Below are 22219 nucleotides of genomic sequence, written 5' to 3'. Positions count from 1 at the left end.
TGCAGTTGTTTTCTTTGCACACCCTGCAGAACTCAAAAGGGTGCAGCCAAGCTGTGAGTGCTCTGGGAGGAGTCCTCTCCTCGAGTAGGACCCTGACATTGGGTTCTCCAGAAGGGGAGCTCTAGGAATGGCCAGCCCCTGCCCCCCTCAGCTCTCTCGGTGCCAGCAGGCAGCTCTGTGCTGTGAGCTTCGGGGTATGCTGTATGGCCACAGGTTTGGCCCCCAGATCTTTCTTACCTGCCTTGTTAGACACAGTTCTCAGCTCTGTGCCTCCCCCCACCGCCCCCCATTTCTGTGGTGGTGAGATGACAGCTGTACCCTGGGGGAGATCAGGTTGATGGGGTTGGTTTCATTCTGTGTGTGGCCTTCCCCACCCAGCCTACAACCCTGGTCAGGATCCTCACAGCAGGCACAAGGGGGCGTCCAAGAGGGTCATGAGCCTGCTGTGCTAGCTTGTTTCCCCTTCGCCAGCTGGAGGCCCCTTGAATGAAGCTGTCCTAATCCTGCCCAAGGAGGTCAAGGTTTCACAGTGGGCATCTGTCTCCTGGAATTCCAGGCATGAAGCTAATCCCACCCTGGCCTGAGCTCCTCAGCCAGGAGGCTGAGGCACAGCTAAGCGCTCAGATGTTGGGAACATCTGTCCTTGGTGTGTCACCCTGGGCAACCCTGGCCCTTTGAACCTTGAGTGTCCTCTTCAGAAGGTCTGGACACTGACCCGATCTGCTCAGTTGACAGGCCTTAGGGAGTCACTACTCTGCAGGCGGTGGGTACACAGGTCAACGAGGACCTGCCTTGTGTTCCAGAGAGCCGTCGATTGGGAAGAAGCTGAGGCACAGAGAGGTAGTTGAGGGGGCGGGGAGAGCAACCAGTCCTGGAGGGTGGTCCTGGATAGGGGCACAGTCTCCCCTTCCCCACCTGTGGCGGTGGGGCTAGTTGGCAGGATGATCCTGGGTGGTTTCCAGAAAACCAGCTCACTTCAGACCCCACCTGTTCTTGGAGAGGTGCCCGAGGCAGGGCTCAGGCACAGCCAGCCATTCTCATGGGAAAGACAGGCCCTGGGTCCTTGCTGGCTGCTTTTCCTGTTCCGACACCGGTGCTTCTTTCCCACCTCCCGGGCCTTTGCACTTGCTGAGCGCTGTGCCTAGACTACTCTCCACAGATCATCACTGCCTCACTGAAGACTGTAAACCATTGGGTTTCTGTCCCCCACCAGACTGAGTCTGAGAGGGCAGGGGTCATGTGTGTCACTGCGTCACCAGGAGGAGTTAAGTAAGTCTGAGAAGAGTGGTGATGACCTGTATCTGCACCACGTGGGGTAAAGTCCTGGGTCTGGCAATGCTGGGTCAAATTTTTGATGTTAACTCTGCCAAAATGTCTTCCACGGATGTACCAGTTCATTCTCAACAGCACTTACTAAGAAGGGGTCATGTTTTCCTCCAGCCTTGCCCACAACTTGGGTTAGCAAGCCGGTGGCTGAAAAAAACCACATCTTAGGATTTGAATTTGCTTTTCCTTATGCGAAAGCCTTCTGCCCTGATACAAAAGTCGTTTATATGAAAGAAAAAAATCTTACGAAGTTGAACCACTTTTTAAAAGCTCTGGCATCGTTATTCCCTGGCAGTCAGGTGGTTAGGACTCCGCACTTTCACCTCTGGGACCCGGGTTCAGTCCCTGGTCGGGGAACTAAGATCCTGCAAGCCATGTGGTGTGCACCCACCCCACCCCCCGAAAAAAAAGCTCAGGTATGTGGGGCAAAAGCCTGAAAAAAATCTACATATTTTGCAAATACTTTTTTCCTCAGGGTACTTTCCGATGTTTAAGGTGTATTTTGGGGGGCCAGGCCAAGTTTTTCTTTATGTTTCCCTAGTTGATTTCATTAACCCTGTGCTTTCTGGCAGAAATTCCTAAATATTCCTTCTCTCCTTCCTCAGTAAGAGGAATCTCCATATCTAGATGGTACCCAGAAGTTTCGCAGCCTCCTTTTAACCTAGGGATGGGCATGTGACACGAGCAGTAGTGAGGTGTGCCATTTCCAGGAACTACCATCTGGCTAGAATATAGGCACAATGGCTGGTACTCCAGCAGCTGTTTTTACCCTGGGTCTGCATGACTAGAACATGAGAAGTAAACACCTTTGTAGGCTTTCCAAAGCTGGCTGGAGGTGAGGACCGCTGAGCTGAACCCTCAATCTCCAGTGGGAGTTGAGATGCCAGGACCAACCAGCGCAAAGGCCCAGAGCTAGGAGGAAGTGGGCCCATCCATGTGTGGTCTGTGAGGCAGGACTGGCCACTTGGATCACTGACTCCTCTCTGTGGTCAGCTGGGGCCCAGGAACAGGTCCTTGCCCGGACTCACCCGGCCAGCCCAAGGATGGGCAAGAATCTGGAACCCGAGAGGCCTGGTGGACCCCTCCCTCCTCAGGTGCTGAGACACTCCCAGGGCTTGTCAAGGTGCTGGCTGTCACAGACTGGTCAGAGCTGGGAGCCCTGGGGAAGAGCCGCCCATCCCTGACCCACCCTGCACCTCACTCCTGTGTCAGGACCAAGGGCAGGTGCCAGGGCAAGACGGTGGGGGTGGGGGTGGCAGGAGACCTGTAGTAGATCCTGACGCCCAGAGACTCTGAGAATCGTAGGATCAGAATCCTTAGGACTTGGAATCAGAGAATCTCACAATGACAATGACCATGACGGCCACCAGTGGTAATAAAGGTTTGCTTTTACTGAGTGCAGGGTTAGATGTTCAAGGACAGATACCCAGCAGGTCAAGCTAGGGCTAGAGTAGCTCGTGACCTCTCGTCTCCGCCCCTTGCCCTGTCACCAGGGAGACGTGGGAACGCTGGAACCCAGGCAGCAGGCAGGAGTGGGGGCAGCAGACACGCACCCAGCGCCCCGACATTCCTGCCCCTTTTGCTTAGACTGCTGCTGCTGGGCTTTCAGGGATCGCCCTGCTCCTCTCCCCCCATCGACAGGGGGTCCTGGGGTCCTGCCTGCCCTCCTCCCATTCCATGAGGAATCACACAGTCGGGGAAGGTGTGACTGCTTCCCCTCCCTAATCCCTGCCCTCCTCCATACTTTCTCCTCTACCACGCCCCCTGCAGGGCCTCCAACTCTGGGCCTCCCGTGCAGGAAGTCCAGAACATGTCCTGAACCCACCCATTTCTCCCCACCCCTCAATCGCCGCCTTGGACATGGTGGGCTTTTCAGAACCTAGAACTCTCGTTAGGTCCCTCATTTGCTCCAGACTCTTTAATGGCGGCCCGCCCCCACTGACCAGCGCCCTCAGAATAAAACCCAGAACCCTCGCCAAGGCTCAAGGTCCACTGCGTCCCTCCCTGTCCTGCTCCTTCCCACCTCAGGGCCCTCCCCCCAGCTCTGTCGAAGCCTGGCTCATTCTCTGCCTGCAGGGCCCCTCCCTGAGACCCCACATTAAGTGGCCCCCCAGGCTGTCTCCATCTTTGACCTTGCTTCACTCTTGTCATCTATTAGCTTCTGAAATGGGTATTCATCTGCTGGCTTGGTCAGAGCCATGAGGCCGTGAGCGGGGTGGGTCCACCTGGATCCTGTTGTGTCCCCAGTGTCCTGTTCCTAGAACCTCCCTGGGGAGATACGACAGGTTTTGCCTGAGTTTGCATCAATTTGCATATATTTGCATTCGCTTGCTTGGCCCTGTGGGAATCCTGGATTTCCCCTTTCCCACCAGGTTTTCCAGGAGGATGCAGCGGGGGAGTAGAAGGAGGAGGAATTCGGTGTCCTCCCCATCCTCCTGGCACAGGTGAAAGGTGCACACCAGCAGGCAGCAGATGCAGGGAAGAGCAGGCTGGCTCTGCACCCTTGCGCGGAGAGAGTGAGAAGACGGTCCTGGGCGAAACATGAGGATGCCTGGGGGACGCTGGACCCAGCTTGGGTGACGTGTGTAGGCCAGAAGAGGCCACCAGGGGGCGGCAGAGGCTGGGGAGGGTTCCAGTGCGCTAGCATGAAACCGGGCAAATTCTTAGATCCCTCTCGCTTATGGAGGAGGGAACCCAGCTTTTGGAGGTCGAACTAGGACATGAACCCAGAGGTCAGAGCCTCCAGATGACAGTGTCTGAGTTTCTTGATGACATGACCCTAGACAAGGGACTTCCCCTTCCCCTGTACCTCTGGTCTCCTCATTTGTGCGATAGGGACATGCCAGACACTACTTCCCCAGGTAGTCCTGTCTCCATTTATTCAGGTTCATGGCCACAGACGATCCGTCCCCCGTGACCTCCATTATACACTTAATGTCTGGCACAGCGTAGACACTCAGTGCATGTTTGGTGAAGGAACCAATGAATGGACAAAGAAATGAATGAATGAGGTACTTACTCTGTGCCAGGCTTTTGTTATGCAGGTTCAATTTACTCCTCTGAGGCAAGGGCTATTTTACCCCCATTTACAGATGGGGAAACTGAGGCCCAGAGAGAAGCAAAGACTTCCTCAAATATGTATGCATTCAGGACTTGAATGCCTCCCACTCAACTTAGCCTGAGAGTGGGGTTTGGTTCTAGAGAAAGGGAGTGGGTCACGGTGCCAGTTGGGGGCGGTGTTTCAAGCACAGCAAACTTTCCTTATGGGACCCTGCAACCTTGAAAGTAAACCCCACTCCTGTGGGTGAGTGAGCTCCCCGTAGCTCAAGGTGCAAAAAGCACAGTGGGGATTTGAATGGTGCAGCCACTGCTCCAGGCTGTGTGGCCTTGGGTGAGTGACATGCCATCTCAGAACCTCAGTTTCCCCACCTGTCAAAGGGAGGCATTAACAGCTTATGGTCAGCGGAAAGTACCACACGAAGCAAGCGGGGGGCATTTGGGAGCCTCCCCAGCTCCGCCACCCCACTCCCCCCAGCAGCCACCTACGTGTCCTGTCCCGGCTTATCCGATCGAATCCAGGGAGGAAAGGGTGCGGGTCCTGCCCGCCCCCACGTCTGGGGGAGGAGTTTTGCTGACCCGGGAGCCCAATAAATCCACAGCCCGCCACCGCGAGCTGCCCCTTTGAGCCCCACCGAGACCTCCTGCAGTCAGCGCTGAGCACAGCTCCCAGGGAGACGGACGGACGTCTGGGTGGTGGACGCACAGCTGCACCGGGCAATCGGACCGAGTGGGAGGCCAGGTGGACGGACAGACAGACGGTGGAGACAGACACGAAGACGAAGAGGAGGGACAGGGAGACAGGCGACCGCAGCAAGGAGCCACAGATTCCTTGCCCAGGGAGCCCCGGCCCGCGGGGGACCAAAGGGGACAGGCTTGCCGTGTAGCTGCCGAGGCCGAGCCTCCTCCCACCTCTGCGCAGTCCTGCCTCCTCTGCCACTGCCAACTTCCCTGACCCGAGACACGCGGGGTGGCTGGAAGGGCGGAGGACACGCCTGGTCCCCTCTCCCACACCTCATGGCCGCCGTCGAGGCAGGGGCGCGGGCCACGTTCGGAGCCTGGGACTACGGGGTCTTCGCTCTCATGCTGCTGGTGTCCACCGGCATCGGGCTATGGGTCGGGCTAGCCCGGGGCGGGCAGCGCAGCGCCGAGGATTTCTTCACCGGGGGCCGGCGCCTGACTGCCTTGCCCGTTGGCCTCTCGCTGGCCGCCAGCTTCATGTCGGCGGTACAGGTGCTGGGCGTGCCGGCCGAGGCCTACCGCTACGGCCTCAAGTTCCTCTGGATGTGCCTGGGACAGCTGCTCAACTCTCTGCTCACTGCCCTGCTCTTCCTGCCGGTCTTCTACCGCCTGGGCCTCACCAGCACCTACCAGGTACCAGGCAGAGGCCCGGCAGCGTCAGGACCTGCCTGGCTGGGAACGCAGGGTCGCGGCGGGGGAGATCCTGAGGATTTGAACTGCTGTGCAGGGGGCCGCAGGGGGCTGCAGGGGGCCGCAGGCGGGCTCCTTAGTGCTTTAATGTGGGGGCCCCCCGGGCGGACAGGTGGCGAGGGCTCTGGGAAGAAGCCCCAGGCACTGGGGCCAGGGGCAGGAAGGAGGTAGACGAGCCGGCGTCCGGATTCCCTTTGGTGGAAACCCGGTCAGGGCGTGGCCAGGCTCGGCCAGGAGCGCACTCACGTGCGCACAGGCACACACTTGCAACCCACATGCCTGGGCTTGCGTACACCCGAGTGCTCGCCGGGCGGCGGGCTCAGGATTCGAAATCCGACATCCCCGCCTCCTCCTACCTTCGGCAAGGGGTTGCCTATCTGCTCGGGTTTCCCAAACGTCAAACTGGGCTAATTACAGGACCTCGCTCCAGGGCAGTGAGCAAAGTGATTAAAATCTTGACCAGTGTACGGTAGGCAGCCTGCTACAGGCACTGTCTGTATCTTGCCAAGGTTGACTCAGAGAGGCGGCGGCCCCGGGGGACGATCAGACATGAATGGGAGTGGGTGGGGCTGATGTGTACACACTTGATGGCTCAGTCCTCCTGGGCACGCGCCATGTGGACAGGCGCGGGGATGGCGCGTGTGCGCAGGTGTGTGCAGGTAGGTCGGAGTGTGTGCTCCGGGCGGGAGCCCCCGTGGGCAAGAGTGAGGAGAGCGCAGTTGCCCTCCCGAGGGCGGGCAGAAGCCAAGAGGGCGAGTGAAGGACCCCAGACGCGTCGGACCCCTGGGTAAGGCCAGTCCAAGTGACCATGAGCCCTCGGCTCCTCCTTGCAGTATCTGGAGCTGCGCTTCAGCCGCGCTGTGCGGCTCTGCGGGACCCTGCAGTACCTGGTAGCTACAGTGAGTGGCCTCGGCCCCGCCCTCGCCCCCAGGTTCCAGCTCGGGTCAAATCTTGGTCGGTCCCGCCCAGAGCCCTCTTCCTTCCCTCACGACCCCGCCCCAACCCCGCAAAGCCTTGCCTAGGCCCCGCCCACAATCCTTCTGGCCCCGCCCCCAAGAGGCTTCATCTATAATACAAGTTTGGCCCACAGGCCTCTCGCATACGCGCTACCCGAGCCCGCCGCGACCCTACATGGCCCTGCCCATCTGCCCCCAGTCACGTACCCCAACCACCCTTCTCCCCCTATCTCCTAATGCCTTCTTAACCCAGGAGCCCCCCAATCCCCCCGCCCCTACTCACCTGCCCCTGCCCTCTACCTGCAGATGCTGTACACCGGCATCGTGATCTACGCCCCCGCGCTCATCCTGAACCAAGGTTTGACTCGGGGGAGGGTGACGAGGAGGGGACAAAAGCTCAGAGACTGGACCAGGGGAAGGAAGGGGCAGCCCTAGGAGAGACTTGGGAGGGAAGTATCCTCCTGGAGAGAAGAGGGCCCAAGAGAGTGGAGGCCAAGTTTACACCCTGCACAGCGGCCTAATGGGAGGGTCTCCTTGCAGTGACAGGGCTGGACATCTGGGCATCGCTCCTGTCTACCGGAGTCATCTGCACCTTCTACACTACTGTGGTGAATGTCCCCCTACCCCCACCCGACGTGGGGCTCCATGTCCACTGAGTGGGAGAGACTGTGGGCAGGCCCATCCACTCCCTACCTTCCCTTCCTCCGGAGGAAGCCTGTGTCCCAACTGGGCCTACTTCCTCATCTTTATTATGAAAGGTGATTTGAAAGGTTTATTGCTGAAAGTCCAAGGACAATCTAGCTTCAGGCATGGGTGGATCCAGGGGCTACAACAGAGTCCTCTGGGTCCCTCTCCCATCTCTAGGGACCTCATTAGCTCCAGGCTTCCATCCCTTTTGGCTTCCTTCCAGCAGCAAGTGAGTTCCAATTTCAGGATGGGCTGGCTGAAGTCCCTGAAGGGTTCTGTTTGGCTGGCTCTGGTATTCTGTGAAGGATGAGCCATTCACAGATGTTTGGGTAGCTAGGATGTTCTGATTGGCTATTCCTGGAGCTGGGAGCAGGGTTAGCTTCACCCAAGTGACCTGGGTGGGGGGAGGGGCTTCTCCAAAGGAAAATCCAGGGGCTGCCAAGACAAAAACATGAAGAACATGCCAAAGACATGAAGGCTGGATGGGTAAAAACAACAGCTAATAACAACAGTAGTACTAATAATGATAATAATGGTGGCAGCCATCACTCACTGAACACTTGTATGTGCCAGATGCTCTTCCAAATATTTTTCTTATAGTAACTAATTTAGTTCACAATGATACCCTGAGGAAGGTACTGTTATTACCCCCATTTTACAGATAAGGAAACCGAGGCAGAGAGGGGTATTGGTCCCAGCCACTGCTGGAGGCCAGGCCAGGTTGGCCCCAGCCAGGTCCGCCACCTGACTCCTTCTCCCTCCTACCTCTGCCCTGTCCTGTAGGCCCCAGACAGATTCCCATCTGACACCCCGTCTCCCTCTCTGTCACATCTTGCAGGGCGGCATGAAGGCTGTGATCTGGACCGACGTGTTTCAGGTCTTAGTGATGCTGAGTGGTTTCTGGGTTGTCCTGGCTCGCGGAACTATGCTCGTGGGTGGACCTGGGCAAGTACTTGAGCTTGCCAAGAACCACTCCAGGATCAACCTGATGGAGTAAGTGAAAACATAAAGGGGGATACTGCCAAACGATGGAGCTGACATCTGTCTGCCCTGAGAGAAGCCAGCCAACGCCTCCTGCTCCAGGAAGCCCTCCTTGCTCCCCTCCCGAGACTCCCCACGGACAGAACCCTGGCTCCCCCTCTCTGTACTCCCACCGCCCCCATCCCTCCATCTGGCCCAGACTTGTGCACCACCCCACCCCCTAGCCCAGACTGGGGACTGCAGGCTCTCTGAGCTCCCAGCTGAACATAGAAAAAATGTTTTCTGAATGCATACGTGGATGATTCAAACTCCTAGTCACACTTCAGAACCTACCCCAAATATCCCTTTAAGGCCCATAAGGTGCAGAATGGCTATCCGGGGCACTTTGGGAGGGTGAAGTCAGTGTGGCATCCCCACATGGCTGACTGTCCCTGCCCTCATCCAGCTTTGACCTGGACCCAAGGAGCCGCTACACATTCTGGACTTTTGTTGTCGGTGGCACATTGGTATGGCTTTCAATGTATGGTGTGAACCAAGCACAGGTGCAGCGCTACATGGCCTGTCGCACGGAGAAACAGGCCAAGCTGTGAGTATTTGGGAGGGGCAAAGTGGATATACTTCGGGGACGTGCTGCTCCCCTCCCCTTCTGAGACCACCTCTCCCCCCAGGGCCGTGCTCGTCAACCAACTGGGCCTGTTCCTGATCGTGTCCAGTGCTGCTTTCTGTGGCATCATCATGTTCACGTTCTACCTTGACTGTGACCCTCTCCTGGCAGGGCGTATCTCTGCCCCAGACCAGGTGAGTCTGGTCCAGGCTCCTAGGCCACTTCTATCTACCCACCCCCACTGTGAACCTCTGGATGAGTCTCTGCGGGTGAGAGTGGAAAAGTAGAGACAGCCTGTGCAAAGGTCCAGAGGCAGGAAAGAGCTCAGCTCACAGGAGGATCTGGGAGGTGATGGGAAGCCATGGGAGGGAGTAGGGGAGGGGCATTTCAGACTCCCTGAAGGCTATCAAGGAGGAGATGGGACCATGGTCCATCATGAAATGATGACATTAACCATAATGACCCTCTCTCATGTCCCAAGTGTCTACTCTGTGTCTTATGCTGTTCCCTTCACAAGCAGTTAATTTCCCATCAAATCTTTCAACATGTGATGAGGCCAAGGTTGCCATGGCCCTTGACTTACAGATGAGGAAACTGAGGCAGGAGGTCGTGGGTAGAGCAATTGCCTGAGGTCCACAGGCAAGTCAGAGGCAGCACCAGGGCCAAGACCTAGACCTGCACACCCTGGCGGGATCTCTGACCCTGGGGTTCAGAGCTGGCAGAGGCTGCAAGACCATCCCATCAGATCCTCCTCTGGGGTCAGATCCTGGACTGTCTGACTGTGTAACCTCAAGCAAGGTGTGTACCTCTTTGGTCTCACTGGCTCCATCAGTAAAGTGGGGATGACACAGGACCTTGCCTCACTCAGGTCCCAGGGCTCTTTGCATGGTATCGCAAAGTCGATCAACAAACACACACACGCTAAGTGCCCACTGTGAGCCTGGTCTGTACAGGGTGCTGGGGACGTGCAGTGTAAGGACAGACAGAAGCCCCTGCCCTTGGGGTGCTGCTGTCCTGGAGGTTGACCCCCGACTCCCCCCAGTACATGCCCTTGATGGTGCTGGACATCTTCGTGGACCTGCCTGGAGTCCCTGGGCTCTTTCTGGCCTGTGCCTACAGTGGCACCCTCAGGTGAGTGGTACAGCTTGCTCACTTGGCCACATCTGAGCCTGTGGGTCCTCCTTGTCTCTACCAGCCACTCCCCTGTGAGATGGAATGTTCTGGGCATGTCCATCATTTACTGCTCAGTCCCCATCAGGTGGGCTCTGGCAAAGGGCACACCCTGGGCATCAGGACCCCAGCTCCAGAGTCTTTACCGTCTTAGTCCCCGGCAGGGCCACACGAGACTCCTTTCCCTTCTTTCTGTCCTCCATCCCCCAAACAAATGTTTGATAAGCACCTATGTGGCAGGCACTGCTGTTCTAAATACTGGGGCACAGCCATGGCCAAGCGGTCCCCCACTCTTGCCCTCAGGGGCCTCACACTCTGGTAGTTTCAAATCTTCTACAACTTGTGGCCTGCTCCTGCTGTGACCAGAGTTCCATGAGACTGCTCTCTGCACCCCATTATCGCTCTGTAATGAGAACTTGTGTCATTTGTGTCCTTGGTCATGGGTGTCCTTGCTCCTGCGAGGGTGTCTCAGGTCTATGGGGGAGTGTAGAGATGTGGACATCTCCACTCCTGAGGAATTCTGTCGCCCCTGCCTCTGCCCTCGGGCTGGCTGGGGGTCCTGGCAGGCCAGATAGTGTGGGCAGCTGGGGGCCTCCCCTAGCAGATAGGCCCCAGGGTGTGTGTGGCCAATCCCTTGATGTGGCCTGAGGACACCCCTCTCCCCTCCCGTGTACCCGCCAGCACTGCATCCACCAGCATCAATGCCATGGCTGCTGTCACTGTGGAGGACCTCATCAAACCTCGGCTGCCGAGTCTGACCCCCCGGAGACTTGTCATCATCTCCAAGGGGCTGTGTGAGTTGGGGGGACCCGGGTGGGGGGCCAGGGCAGCCTCTCCCCGCTGACAGTGCCATCCCCATCCACTACAGCGCTCATCTACGGCTCGGCCTGTCTCACTGTGGCAGCTCTGTCCTCCCTGCTGGGGGGCGGCGTTCTCGAGGTGAGCCCCGCTCCCCACCCTGCCCTAATCTCCCCAAGAGGTGAGGCAACATCCACGTTGAAATGAGGCTCCGAGAAGGTTACACATGTCAGTGGCAGAACTGAGTTCTGACTGATGCCACAGGCAGGGTACTTCCTGCAGCCACCTGGCCAAAAGCGGGGGGGGGGGGGGGGGGGACGGGGGAGGGGGGGCAGCTAGGAGCGGGAGTGGTGGCCTGGGGGCAAGAAGGGCCTCCTTCTGGCCTGGAGGTGGAACCAAGTTTGTCAAGAGAGAGAATCAGCATCTTTGGGAGAGAGGCAGGCACAAGGAGTCGCCTCCCCTTTAGGGCACAGAGGAGTCTCAAGGTCCACAGTAGAATTCCCCAGGTCTTCCTTTCCCAGCGGGTAAACTGAGGACAGGAAAGGTGGGAGAGCTCTGCTCTCAGTCTCAACCCCACCCACTCTCCCAGGGCTCCTTCACCATCATGGGAGTCATCAGCGGCCCCCTCCTAGGAGCTTTCATCCTGGGAATGTTCCTCCCCGCCTGCAATACGCTGGTGAGTGGGGGTGAGCGAGGTGAGGGGCTGGGAGTACCCTCCACTGACACTGGGTCCCCCATCAGGGCGTCCTGTCCGGGCTGGCGGTGGGCTTGGCGCTGTCGCTGTGGGTGGCCGTGGGTGCCACTCTGTACCCGCCTAGCGCGCAGTCCATGGGGGTCCTGCCTTCATCGGCCGCCGGCTGTGCTGTGCCCTCGGCCAACGCCTCTGGCATCCTAGACCCGATTCTCGCCGCCAACGCCTCCAGCAGGGCCTCCAGGTGAGCGAGCTGGTGTGAGCGGGAGGCGTGGCCAGGGAGGGATCCTGGCCCGATTGAGAGGAGGAGCGGGGAGCAGGAAGAAGTGAGGGAAGGGCATTTCCAGCAGAGGGGAAAGAAAGTGCAAAGGCTCTGAGACCAGGGTTCAGTTTATTTATTTATTTACTTATTTATTTTGGCTGCGTTGGGTCTTCATTGCTGCGGGCAGGCTTTCTCTAGTTGCGGCGAGCGGGGGCTACTCTTCGTTGTGGTGCGCGGGCTTCTCATCGCGGTGGCTTCTCTTGTTGCGGAGCACGGGCTCTAGGTGCGCGGGCTTCAGCAGTTGTGGCTCGCGGGCTTAGTTGCTCCGCGGCATGTGGGATCTTCCCGGACCAGGCATCGAACCCGTGTCCCCTGCACTGGCAGGCGGATTCTTAACCACTGCGCCACCGGGGAAGTCCCCCAGGGTTCAGTTTAGTGCATTCCAACTATGGTGAGGTTGGGGTGGATTTAATGCGAGGAGTAAGGATAGGAGAAGAGGTCCAGCCAGAGGAATCTGATTCTTTGCTTTCTAAATTGAGATATCATTTACAGACCATAAAATTAGCCGTTTAAAAGTGGCTTTTAGTATATTCCCCAGGTTATACAGTCATCACCACTAACTGAAGCATATTTTCATTACCTCAAAAACAAACAAAACAAAAAAGACCAAAAAATAAAACTCTGTACGCTTTAGCAGTCACTCCCCGTTTCCACCTCCCTGTAGCCCCTGGCAACCACTAATCCAGTTTCTGTCACTGTGGATTTGCCTATTCTGTACATTTCATATGAATGAAATTGTACAACACACGGCCCGTTGTCTCTGGCTTCCTTCACTCCGCATGGTGTTTTTAAGGTTCATCCACATCGTAGCATGTATCAGAGCTTCCTTCCTTTCATGGCTGAGTAATATTTCACTGTGTGGATGGATCAATTTTATTTATCCTTCATCAGTTGATGGACATTTAGTGATTGTGAACAGTGCTGCTGTGAACATTTGTGTACAAGTATTGGTGTAGACATATGTTTTCATTTCTCTGGATATATACCTAGGAGTGGAATTGCCGGATCATATGGTAATTCTATGTTTAACTTTCTGAGGAGCCACCAGACTGTTTTCCACAGTGACTACATCATTTTACATTCCCTCCAGCAACATATGAGTGTTCCAATTTCTCCACATCCTCTCCGATACTTGTTATTTTCCCCTTTTAAAAATTCTAGCCATCCTACTGGGTATGAAGTGATATCTCATTGTGGTTTTGATTTGTGTTTCCCTAATGACTAAGGACGTTGACCATCTTTTCACGTGCTTACTGGCCATATTTATATCTTCTTTGGAGAAATGTCTCCTCAGATCCCTTGCTCATTTTTAAACTGGGCCATTTGTCTTTTCATTGTTGAGTTGTAATTTATATATTCCTTATATCTTTATAATGCTGGATATTAGATCCTTATCAGATGTACGATTTGCAAACATTTTCTCTCATTCTGTGTGTTGTCGTTCATTCTGTTGACAGTATCCTTTGATATACAAAAGTTTTCCATTTTGATGAAGTCCTGTTTATCTATGTTTTCTTTGTTTTGTTTCGTTTGGCTGTGCTACGTGGTTTTTAGGATCTTAGTTCCCTGACCAGGGATTGAACCCACCCCCTCGGCAGTGAAAGCAAGGAGTCCTAACCACTGGACCGCCAGGGAATTCCCTCTATGTTTTCTTTGGCTGCTTGTGCTTTTGGTGTCATATCTAAGAAACTATTGCCAAATCCAAGGTCATAAAGGTTCACAGCTGTTTTCTTCTTAGAGCTTACTTTGGTTTGATTCTGAGGGCAATAGGGATCCATGGAGGGTGATGAGAAGTAGCAGGAGGTGGTCTGAGTTACATTTTAGTAATGCTCCCTCTGCTTGTGTGTACAGAATGCCTGACGGTGTTGGTGGGATAGCAGCAGGGAAGGAGAACTGGCACATGGCCAGATGAGCAATAATGGAGGACTGGGCTGGGTCGTGGGAGTGGAGACGTGGGAGTGGAGACAGGAAGAAGCAAATGGGCTGGGAGTGGATTTTAGACTCATGCTCAACTCTCCCTCCCCCAGCCTCGAAATGGACCCTGATCAACCCACCTTAACTGACAGCTTCTACGCCATTTCCTATCTCTATTATGGTGCCCTGGGCACAGTGAGCACCGTGCTATGTGGAGCTCTCGTCAGCTGCCTGACGGGTAAGGAGGGCGTGTGGCATTCTTAGAAGTCATCCTGTCCATCCCTCTGCCTCTAGGACCCACCAGACAGGGAGGGAAGGAAGGATCCTTCTGCCAGCCAAGTGGCCACTGTGTGCTAGCCACATCTACACCCTTTGTGCTGTATCACCTTCAGGACAACCCTCCACCTCGTGGGACTTGTCCTATTTTGCAAAGGCAGAAACAGAGGCATCCCCTATCCACCTCTCTATTCCCTCTTCGCCCACCAAAATTAAGTCTTTGCTAGAGGAAGGCCGGTAGGGCCACGAGACGCTGTCCCTGGTGCTGATATATCTTCTCATCAAGACCTTAGCAACTCTGCGCTCCTCCAGGAATTCTGAATCCCATGGAGAAGTGGAAAGAGATCAAAAGAAATCAACAGAGATAATAGTACCTGTTCTTGCTTCCCGAGTCTCAGACTTCACATTCACCAGGCCTTTATTGAGTCTTTCTCTGTTGGGCAATATTCTAGACGATAGGGACATAGGAGTGAACGGAACCATGTGCCGGACCCTCCTGGCCATCCACTGTTGTTCTATTACAACCCCTCACTGTATAGATGAGACAACTGAAACCCAGAGTGGGGGCAGAGACTTGCCAGTGTCCCCAGTGGGTCACTATCAGATCTCGGATTGGAAACCATCAGAGCTCTCCCTTCCCCTCCCCAGGGCCTGGTCTCCAGTCCCCGCCCCCCACCCCTCGCTAAATAATTCCATTTTCTCTCTGCCCCCTCAGGCCCCACCAAGCGCAGTGCCCTGGGTCCTGGTCTGCTGTGGTGGGACCTCACACGGCAGACGGCATCTGTGGCCCCTAAGGAAGAAGTGGCCACCCTGGATGACAGCTTGATGAAGGTCAGTCTAGGGCTCTGCTCCTGGAGTTGGGGGAGGGGCAGTGAAGTGGCTTCGGGTGCTCTGTGTGTGGCCACAACTCAGGGAAGTGACAGGGTGAGTCAGCATGTTTGTCTTTCTCAACTTCTCCTTACCTCCAGTGGAAAGGCTCAGTTGGGAGCTAATGTGTCTTCAACACTTTCCCCTTTAACAAGCACTGAGCAGAATTCATTTTCATCTTATCTGTTTTTACAATTACTTCCAATCTATGGCAAGTGAAACTGGTTTGTCTTTTGGTGTTGATATAAAGTGTCTCCTGAAAAGAAAATGGCTTAATTCAAAAGTGAGTCAACTTAGGAAAACTCTTACATAAGAAACACCACAGGGAGTAGACCAACCTTGGCCAAAGCCGTGTGGCTGCTATTGGAATGTCCTGAGTTTAAGAAACATTGTCCCTGGGGGGTCTGATCCAGGCCTGCTCTTGCTTTGGAATCCCTGTTTCATTCCCCTATTTATTAAGCACTTGCTGTGTACCCAGACCTGTACTGGCAGGAGCAGAAGAAGGCTAAACCAAGAAAGGAATAGGATCTAAGCAGGTGGTGAATATTAGGAAGAAAATAAAGCAGAATGCTATGACGGGGATAGCCTCTTGGAAGAGGGGACATTAATAGAGTCCAGAATGAGCAGGAGACAGCCATAGGGAAATCTGAGGGAAGGGCATTCTTGGTGGAGGGCACAGCAGGTGCAAAGGGTCTGAGGCCAGAGCAGACTCGACGGTGAGGGCTGGGGAGGGAGGGGATTTGGCTTAAGTGTTTTAAAGCTCCCTCCAGCTGCTGTGGGAAAATATTTATTCTCTGGAAGAACAATAGGTAGAGTCAGAGAGAGGAGGTGGGCAGGCATCCATGGGAGCTCTGATGGCCTGGACTGTAGGTGACACGGGCATGGGGGAGAGAAGTGGATGGAGGTTTTGGAGGCAGAAGGGACAGGACTGACCTATGCACTGGACAAGGGGATATTGTGCAACTCTGCCCAGGTTCTGTCCTCCCAGGCCCTCTGTCCCCAACTGGAGGATATCTGAGCTGACACAGCAGAAGTGGTCTTTATGACAGGGTCTTTCTTCTCTCCTCCCCCCAGGGTGCTGAAGAATTGCCCCCAGGAACCAAGAGGCCTCCTGACTTCCTGCCCACTGACGAGGACCATCTGCTCTTCCTGGGTCAGAAGGAGATGAATGGAGCTGGCTCCAGGACCCCAGGCAGTGAACATGACAAAGGTCTTAACCTGCGAGAGACAGACCTCTGAGGCAGTCAGGGACTGACTGCCTGGGATGGAACCCCAGGGGAGCCAATCCCAGGCCATGAGCCGATGGTCTTGGGCTCCTATTGGCTAGACCACATCATATGCAAATAAGCTCGGGACTGCACGTCCCTACCCTATGGGAAGAGGTGAAGCCCCACCTCCAGAAAGTCATTTCATCCTGCCTCCTCCTTCCAGCTGGACCCAAGTCTTAGATGCTGCACCCCTGCCCACTCCCCCAAAACAAGGCCAGATATTTCTCTACCTACAAAAGTAAGATATTGGAGTCCCATGGGAAATCCCCAGGCCCAACACTGGGGTCTGAGAAAGACCCCAGTTCTTCCCTGGGAATTATCTGAACCTTAGCAATGATTTTGGACGTCCTCAGGCCCAACCCCTTGTGCCCACTTCACAGGTAGGGAAACCAAGGCCTGGAAAGGGGCATTGACTTGGCCAAGGTCACAGAACAAACCAGAGACTCATCGAGAGTTGGACACCAGCTCCTTCATCCCTTCCCTATTTTCCTCCCTTTGGAGGGACAGACGTCACATGGCCTCTGATCTTGTGAGGAGGAGGGAAGGAGAAAGGAAGACTAATGTTTTCAGCCTTCCTTCTGGGTCTGGACACTTTACCCATCTCATCCATTAAGGACCATGAGCCCACTTTACAGAGGAAGAAACTGAGGCTCAGCGACGTTGCCTGAGGTCACACAGTGAGTCGGGTCAGGTCAGGGACAGACCCGGGTGCTGCATGACGCTGAGGCTCCGTTGACGATGTGTTGCTGGTATACAGGCGAGCTCACATACCAGAGATGCGTCTGACCCTTGGTTGGAGACTTCATCCATGCACATCAAATAAATGGACTCTTGATGTTCTATCTTCTCTGAAAAATCATTTTGGCTGTCACCCTAGATCTCCTCAGTCAGATCTGAGTGCAAATCTCTTTATCACTATCCCCGAGCCTATGATGAATAAACCTGAGTATTTAAAGCATCAGAGCAAGGTGATCACTCCCATGCTAGGGGGCATTACACTGCCTTCCCAGACACACAGCTTCTCTCCCCTCCTGACTCCCTCCCAAAGGATCCCCTCCTCACTGCCCTTTGTACACTGTCCCTGCACCAGCCCCTGGGGTTTCTGTGACACGGAGAGCTGGCTGTACCCACCTCTGCCCACACTGCCATGGCTCCCACGGCCTCCAGAGAAGCGTCCCCTGCTCACCTAGCACTTGGAGCCCTTATACTAGGTTCAATAAGGTAGCCCCAAAATTCACGTCTACCTGGAAATTCAGAATGTAAGCTTCTTTAAAAATAGGGTCTTGGCAGGTGTACTTGGTCAAGTTAAGATTAGGTCATACTGGGACTTCCCTGGTGGCGCAGTGGTTGAGAATCCGCCTGCCAGTGCAGGGGACACGGGTTCAAGCCCTGGTCCAGGAAGATCCCACATGCCACGGAGCACTACTACAAGCCTGTATGCCACAACTACTGAGCCTGCGCTCTAGTACCCGCAAGCCGCAACTACTGAGCCCAGTGCCACAAGTACTGAAGCCGGCACTCCTAGAGCCTGTGCTCCGCAACAAAGAGAAGCCACCGTAATGAGAAGCCCGCGCACCACAACGAAGAGTAGCCCCCGCTCGCCACAACTAGAGAAAGCCTGCATGCAGCAACGAAGACCCAATGCAGCCAAAAATAAACAAATTATTAAAACTAAAAATTAGGTCATACTGATTAGAATGGGCCCTGAATCTAATGACTGTGTCCTTATTAGAAGAGGAGAAAAGACACAGACACACAGGGAGAAAACTATGTGGACAAAGAGGCAGAGATGAGTAATGTACCTACAAGCCAAGGGATGCCAAGGATTGCTGGAGTCACCAGAAGCTGGGAGTGAGGCAGGGGAGGGATTCTATCCTAGGGCCTTCAGAGGAAACACGGCCCTGCCAACATCTTGATTTCGAACTTTGGGCCTCCAGTACTGAGAGAAAATTAATTTCTACTGTGTTAAGCTGTGGCAGCCTCAGGAAATGAATGTACCCCTCCTGATCTGGCCTCTCGTGACCACTCAGAGACCTGGCCCTCTGTGCAGGCTGTTTTATGGAGACCTTTAGATTTGGACTTAAAAATGACCATCACAAATTTTGTTTTTTTTTTCTTTGCGGTACGCAGACCTCTCACTGTTGTGGCCTCTCCCGTTGCAGAGCACAGGCTCCGGACGCGCAGGCTCAGCGGCCATGGCTCACGGGCCCAGCCGCTCCGCGGCATGTGGGATCTTCCCGGACCAGGGCACGAACCCGTGTCCTCTGCATCAGCAGGCGGACTCTCAACCACTGCGCCACCAGGGAAGCCCTAAAAATGACCATCACAAATTTTAAATCAATGACTGAGTAAAGTGGGAACCAGACTTTCAGCTGGTTGATGGTCCTTCCTCAAAAGCACTGTTCGGGGTGGGGCAGGGAGCAGGGCTGAGGCTTCCCAGTGCAGGCAGAACAAGCTGGTCTGGCTGCTGTTCTAGAGATCCAGCCATGTTGTCGTGTGTATCGGTAGTTCATCACTTACTATTGCTGAGTAGTACTCCACTGTGTGGATGGACCACCATCTGTTCATCCATTCACTAACATTTCCAGCTTTGGGCTATTACAAAGAAAGTTGCTAAAAACATTAGTGTACATGTTTTTGTGTGAACTTTCATTTCTCTTGGGTCAATTCTTAGGAATGAAATGGCTGGATCCAACGGGGTAGGTGTATGTTTATTTTAGAAATTGTCAAACTGTTTTCCAAAGTGGTTGACTCATTTTACTTTGTCACAAACAATATATGAGTTCCAACTGCTCAACATCCTTGACAGAACTTACATGGTCCATCCTTTTAATTTTGGCCATTCTCGTGTGTGGGGGGTAGTATCTCAATGTGGTATTGATTTATATTTCTCTGATAACTGAAGATTTTGAACATCTTTTCACATGCTTGTTATCTATCCATATAGTTTTGACCAAGTGTCATTCAAATCTTTTGCCCAATTCTTAATGGGGTTCTTTATTTTCTTATTGTTGCAAGAATTATTTCTGTATTCTGGATACAAGCTCTTCATTGGTTATAAGCATTGCCAATATTTTCTCCCAAATTGTGTCTTGCCTCTTTAGTTGCTTAATACTGCCTTTGAAAGATCAGAATTGTAGTTTTGATTTCCGAAAAATTATAATTTTTTCTTTTCCTCTTTGTGGCAAAAATTACATAAAATAAAAGTCATGATTTTAACCATTTTAAAGTGTATAGTTCAGTGGCATTAAGTACATTCACATTGTTGTACAATCACCACCATCCATCTCCAGAACTTTTTACTCATCTGAGACTGAAATTCTATACACGTAAATACTAATTCCCAGTTCTCCTCTCCCACCAGCCCCTGGTAGCCGTCATTCTATTTTATTTTTTGGCTGTGCCATGAAGCTTACAGGATCTTAGTTCCCCAACCAGGGATCAATCCCGGGCCCCCTGCAGTGGAAGCTTGGAGTTCTAACCACTGGACAGCCAGGGAATTTCCTCAGCATTCTATATTCTTTGTCTATGAATTTGACTATTCTATGGAGCTCATATAAGTGAATCATACATTATTTGTCTTTTTGTGTCTGGCTTATTTCATTTAGCATAATGTCTTCAAAGTTCATTCATGCTGAAGCAGCTGTCAGAATTTCCTTCCATTTAGAGGCTGACTAATATTCCACTGTATGTATATACCACGTTTTGTTTATCCATTCATCCACCAATAGACTTTTGGATTGTTTCCACCTTTTGGCTATTGTGAATGATACTGCTGCTGTGACTATTGATGTCAAAATATCTGTTCTATATTTGCTTTCAATTCTTTTGGGATTATACCCAGAAGTGGAAAACTGGATCATATGGTAATTCGGTTTAATTTTTAAATATTGTTTTACATTCCTGTTTTAAATACTATTTAATTTTTAAAATACTGTTTTACATTCCCACCAAATATTAACAGACATAAAGAGAGAAATTGGCAGCAACACAATAATAGTAGGGGATTTTAACACCCCACTTACATCACTGGAAAGGTTATCCAGATAGAAAATTAATAAGGAAACACTGGCCTTAAATGACACACTAGATCAAATGTGTGTCACACACTAGGACTCCATATATATATATGGAACTTTCCATCCAAAAGCAGCAGAATACACATTTTTTCCAAGTGTGCAGAAAATTCTCCAGGATAGATTACGTGTTAGGCCACAAAACAAGTCCCAGTAAATTTAAGAAAACTGAAATCATGTCAGGCATCTTTTCTGACCACAACACTGTGAGATTAGAAAGCAACTACAAGAAAAAAAAACTGCAGAAAAACACAAACACATGGAGGCTAAACAATATGTTACTAAACAACCAATGGGTCACTGAGGAAATCAAAGAAGAAATTTTAAAATACCTGACAAATAAAAATGAAAACACAGTGATCCAAATCTACAGGATGCAGGAAAAACAGTTCTAAGAGGGGAGTTTATAGAGATAAAAGCCTATCTCAGGAAACAAGAAAAAGTCAAATAAACAATCTAAATTTACATGTGAAGGAACTAGAAAAAGAAGAACAAACAAAACCCAAAGTTAGAAGACGGAAAGAAATTGTAAAGATCAGAGCAGAAATAAATGAAATAGAGACCAAAAAAGCAATAGAAAAGATCAATGAAATTAAGAGCTTGATTTTGAAAATATAAGCAAAATCAATAAAACTTTAGCCAGACTCATGAAGAAAAGAAGAGAGAGGGCCCAAATCAATAAAATCAGAGATGAAAAAGAAGCTATAACTGACACCACAGAAATACAAAGGATCATAAGATTACTACAAACAATTATACCTCAATAAAATGGACAACCTAGAAGACATGGGTAAACTCCTAGAAATGTAAAATCTCCCAAAACTGAACAAGGAAGAAACAGAAAACATCAACAGATCAATTACCAGTAATGAAATTGAATCAGTAATAATAATAATAATAATAAAAACTCCAACAAACAAAAGTGTAGGACCAGATGCCTTCACAGGTGAATTCTACCAAACATTTAGAGAAGAGTTAACACCTATCCTTCTCAAAATATTCTGAAAAATTGCAGAGGAAGGAATGCTTCCGAACTCATTCTATGAGGTTGACATCATCCTAATACCCAAACCAGATTAAGATATCACACAAAAAAAGAAAATTACAGGCCAATATCACTGATGAACATAGATGCAAAAATCCTCAACAAAAAAATAGTAAGCCAGGGCTTCCCTGGTGGTGCAGTGGTTGAGAACCTGCTTGTTAATGCAGGGGACACAGGTTCGAGCCCTGGTCTGGGAAGATCACACATGCTGCAGAGCAACTAGGCCCGTGAGCCACAACTACTGAGCCTGAGCGTCTGGAGCCTGTGCTCCGCAGCAAGAGAGACCGCGATAGTGAGAGGCCCATGCACCACGATGAAGAGTGGCCCCCGCTTGCCACAACTAGAGAAAGCCCTCGCACAGAAACGAAGACCCAACACAGCAAAAATAAATTAATTAATTAATAAACTCCTACCCCCAACATCTTTAAATATATATATATATAGTAAACCAAATTCAACGATATGTTAAAAGGATCATACACAATGATCAAGTGGGATTTATCCCAGGGATGCAAGTTTGGTTCAATATCTACAAATCAATCAATGTAATACACCATATTAACAAACTGAAGAATAAAAATCATATGATCATCTCAATAGATGAAGAAAAAGCTTTTGACAAAATTCAACATCCATTTATAATAAAAATTCTCCATGAAGTGAGTATACAGAGAATATACCTCAACATAATAAAAGCCATATATGATAAGCCCACAGCTAACAACATACTCAATGGTAAAAAGCTGAAAG

The 22219-nt window shown here is 52.1% G+C and overlaps 1 protein-coding gene across 1 annotated transcript; it reads left to right on the top strand.

The window, feature by feature from the left end:
• The first annotated feature begins 5400 nt into the window (after nt 1-5400).
• SLC5A5 (solute carrier family 5 member 5) lies at nt 5401-16319 on the top strand. Its single transcript, XM_060006680.1, has 15 exons — nt 5401-5757; nt 6648-6713; nt 7077-7128; nt 7311-7378; nt 8296-8450; nt 8884-9024; nt 9107-9236; nt 10085-10173; nt 10894-11006; nt 11081-11151; nt 11600-11686; nt 11752-11945; nt 14051-14175; nt 14929-15044; nt 16155-16319. The coding sequence occupies exons 1-15, from the start codon at nt 5401-5403 to the stop codon at nt 16317-16319; spliced, it is 1929 nt and encodes a 642-aa protein (XP_059862663.1).
• The last annotated feature ends 5900 nt before the right edge of the window (nt 16320-22219 follow it).

This window comes from Delphinus delphis, chromosome 3 (genome assembly GCF_949987515.2).
Source record: "Delphinus delphis chromosome 3, mDelDel1.2, whole genome shotgun sequence".
Classification (NCBI taxonomy): domain Eukaryota; kingdom Metazoa; phylum Chordata; class Mammalia; order Artiodactyla; family Delphinidae; genus Delphinus; species Delphinus delphis.
This window is presented reverse-complemented; position numbering and strand designations above follow the sequence as displayed.

Bases quoted from the DNA above. Each gene is read 5' to 3' on its own strand.
- SLC5A5 (XM_060006680.1), top strand. From the start codon at position 5,401: ATGGCCGCCGTCGAGGCAGGGGCGCGGGCCACGTTCGGAGCCTGGGAC. The intron at 11,007-11,080 runs GTGAGTTGGGGG...CATCCACTACAG, and splicing joins CATCATCTCCAAGGGGCTGT to CGCTCATCTACGGCTCGGCC. The intron at 14,176-14,928 runs GTAAGGAGGGCG...CTGCCCCCTCAG, and splicing joins TCTCGTCAGCTGCCTGACGG to GCCCCACCAAGCGCAGTGCC.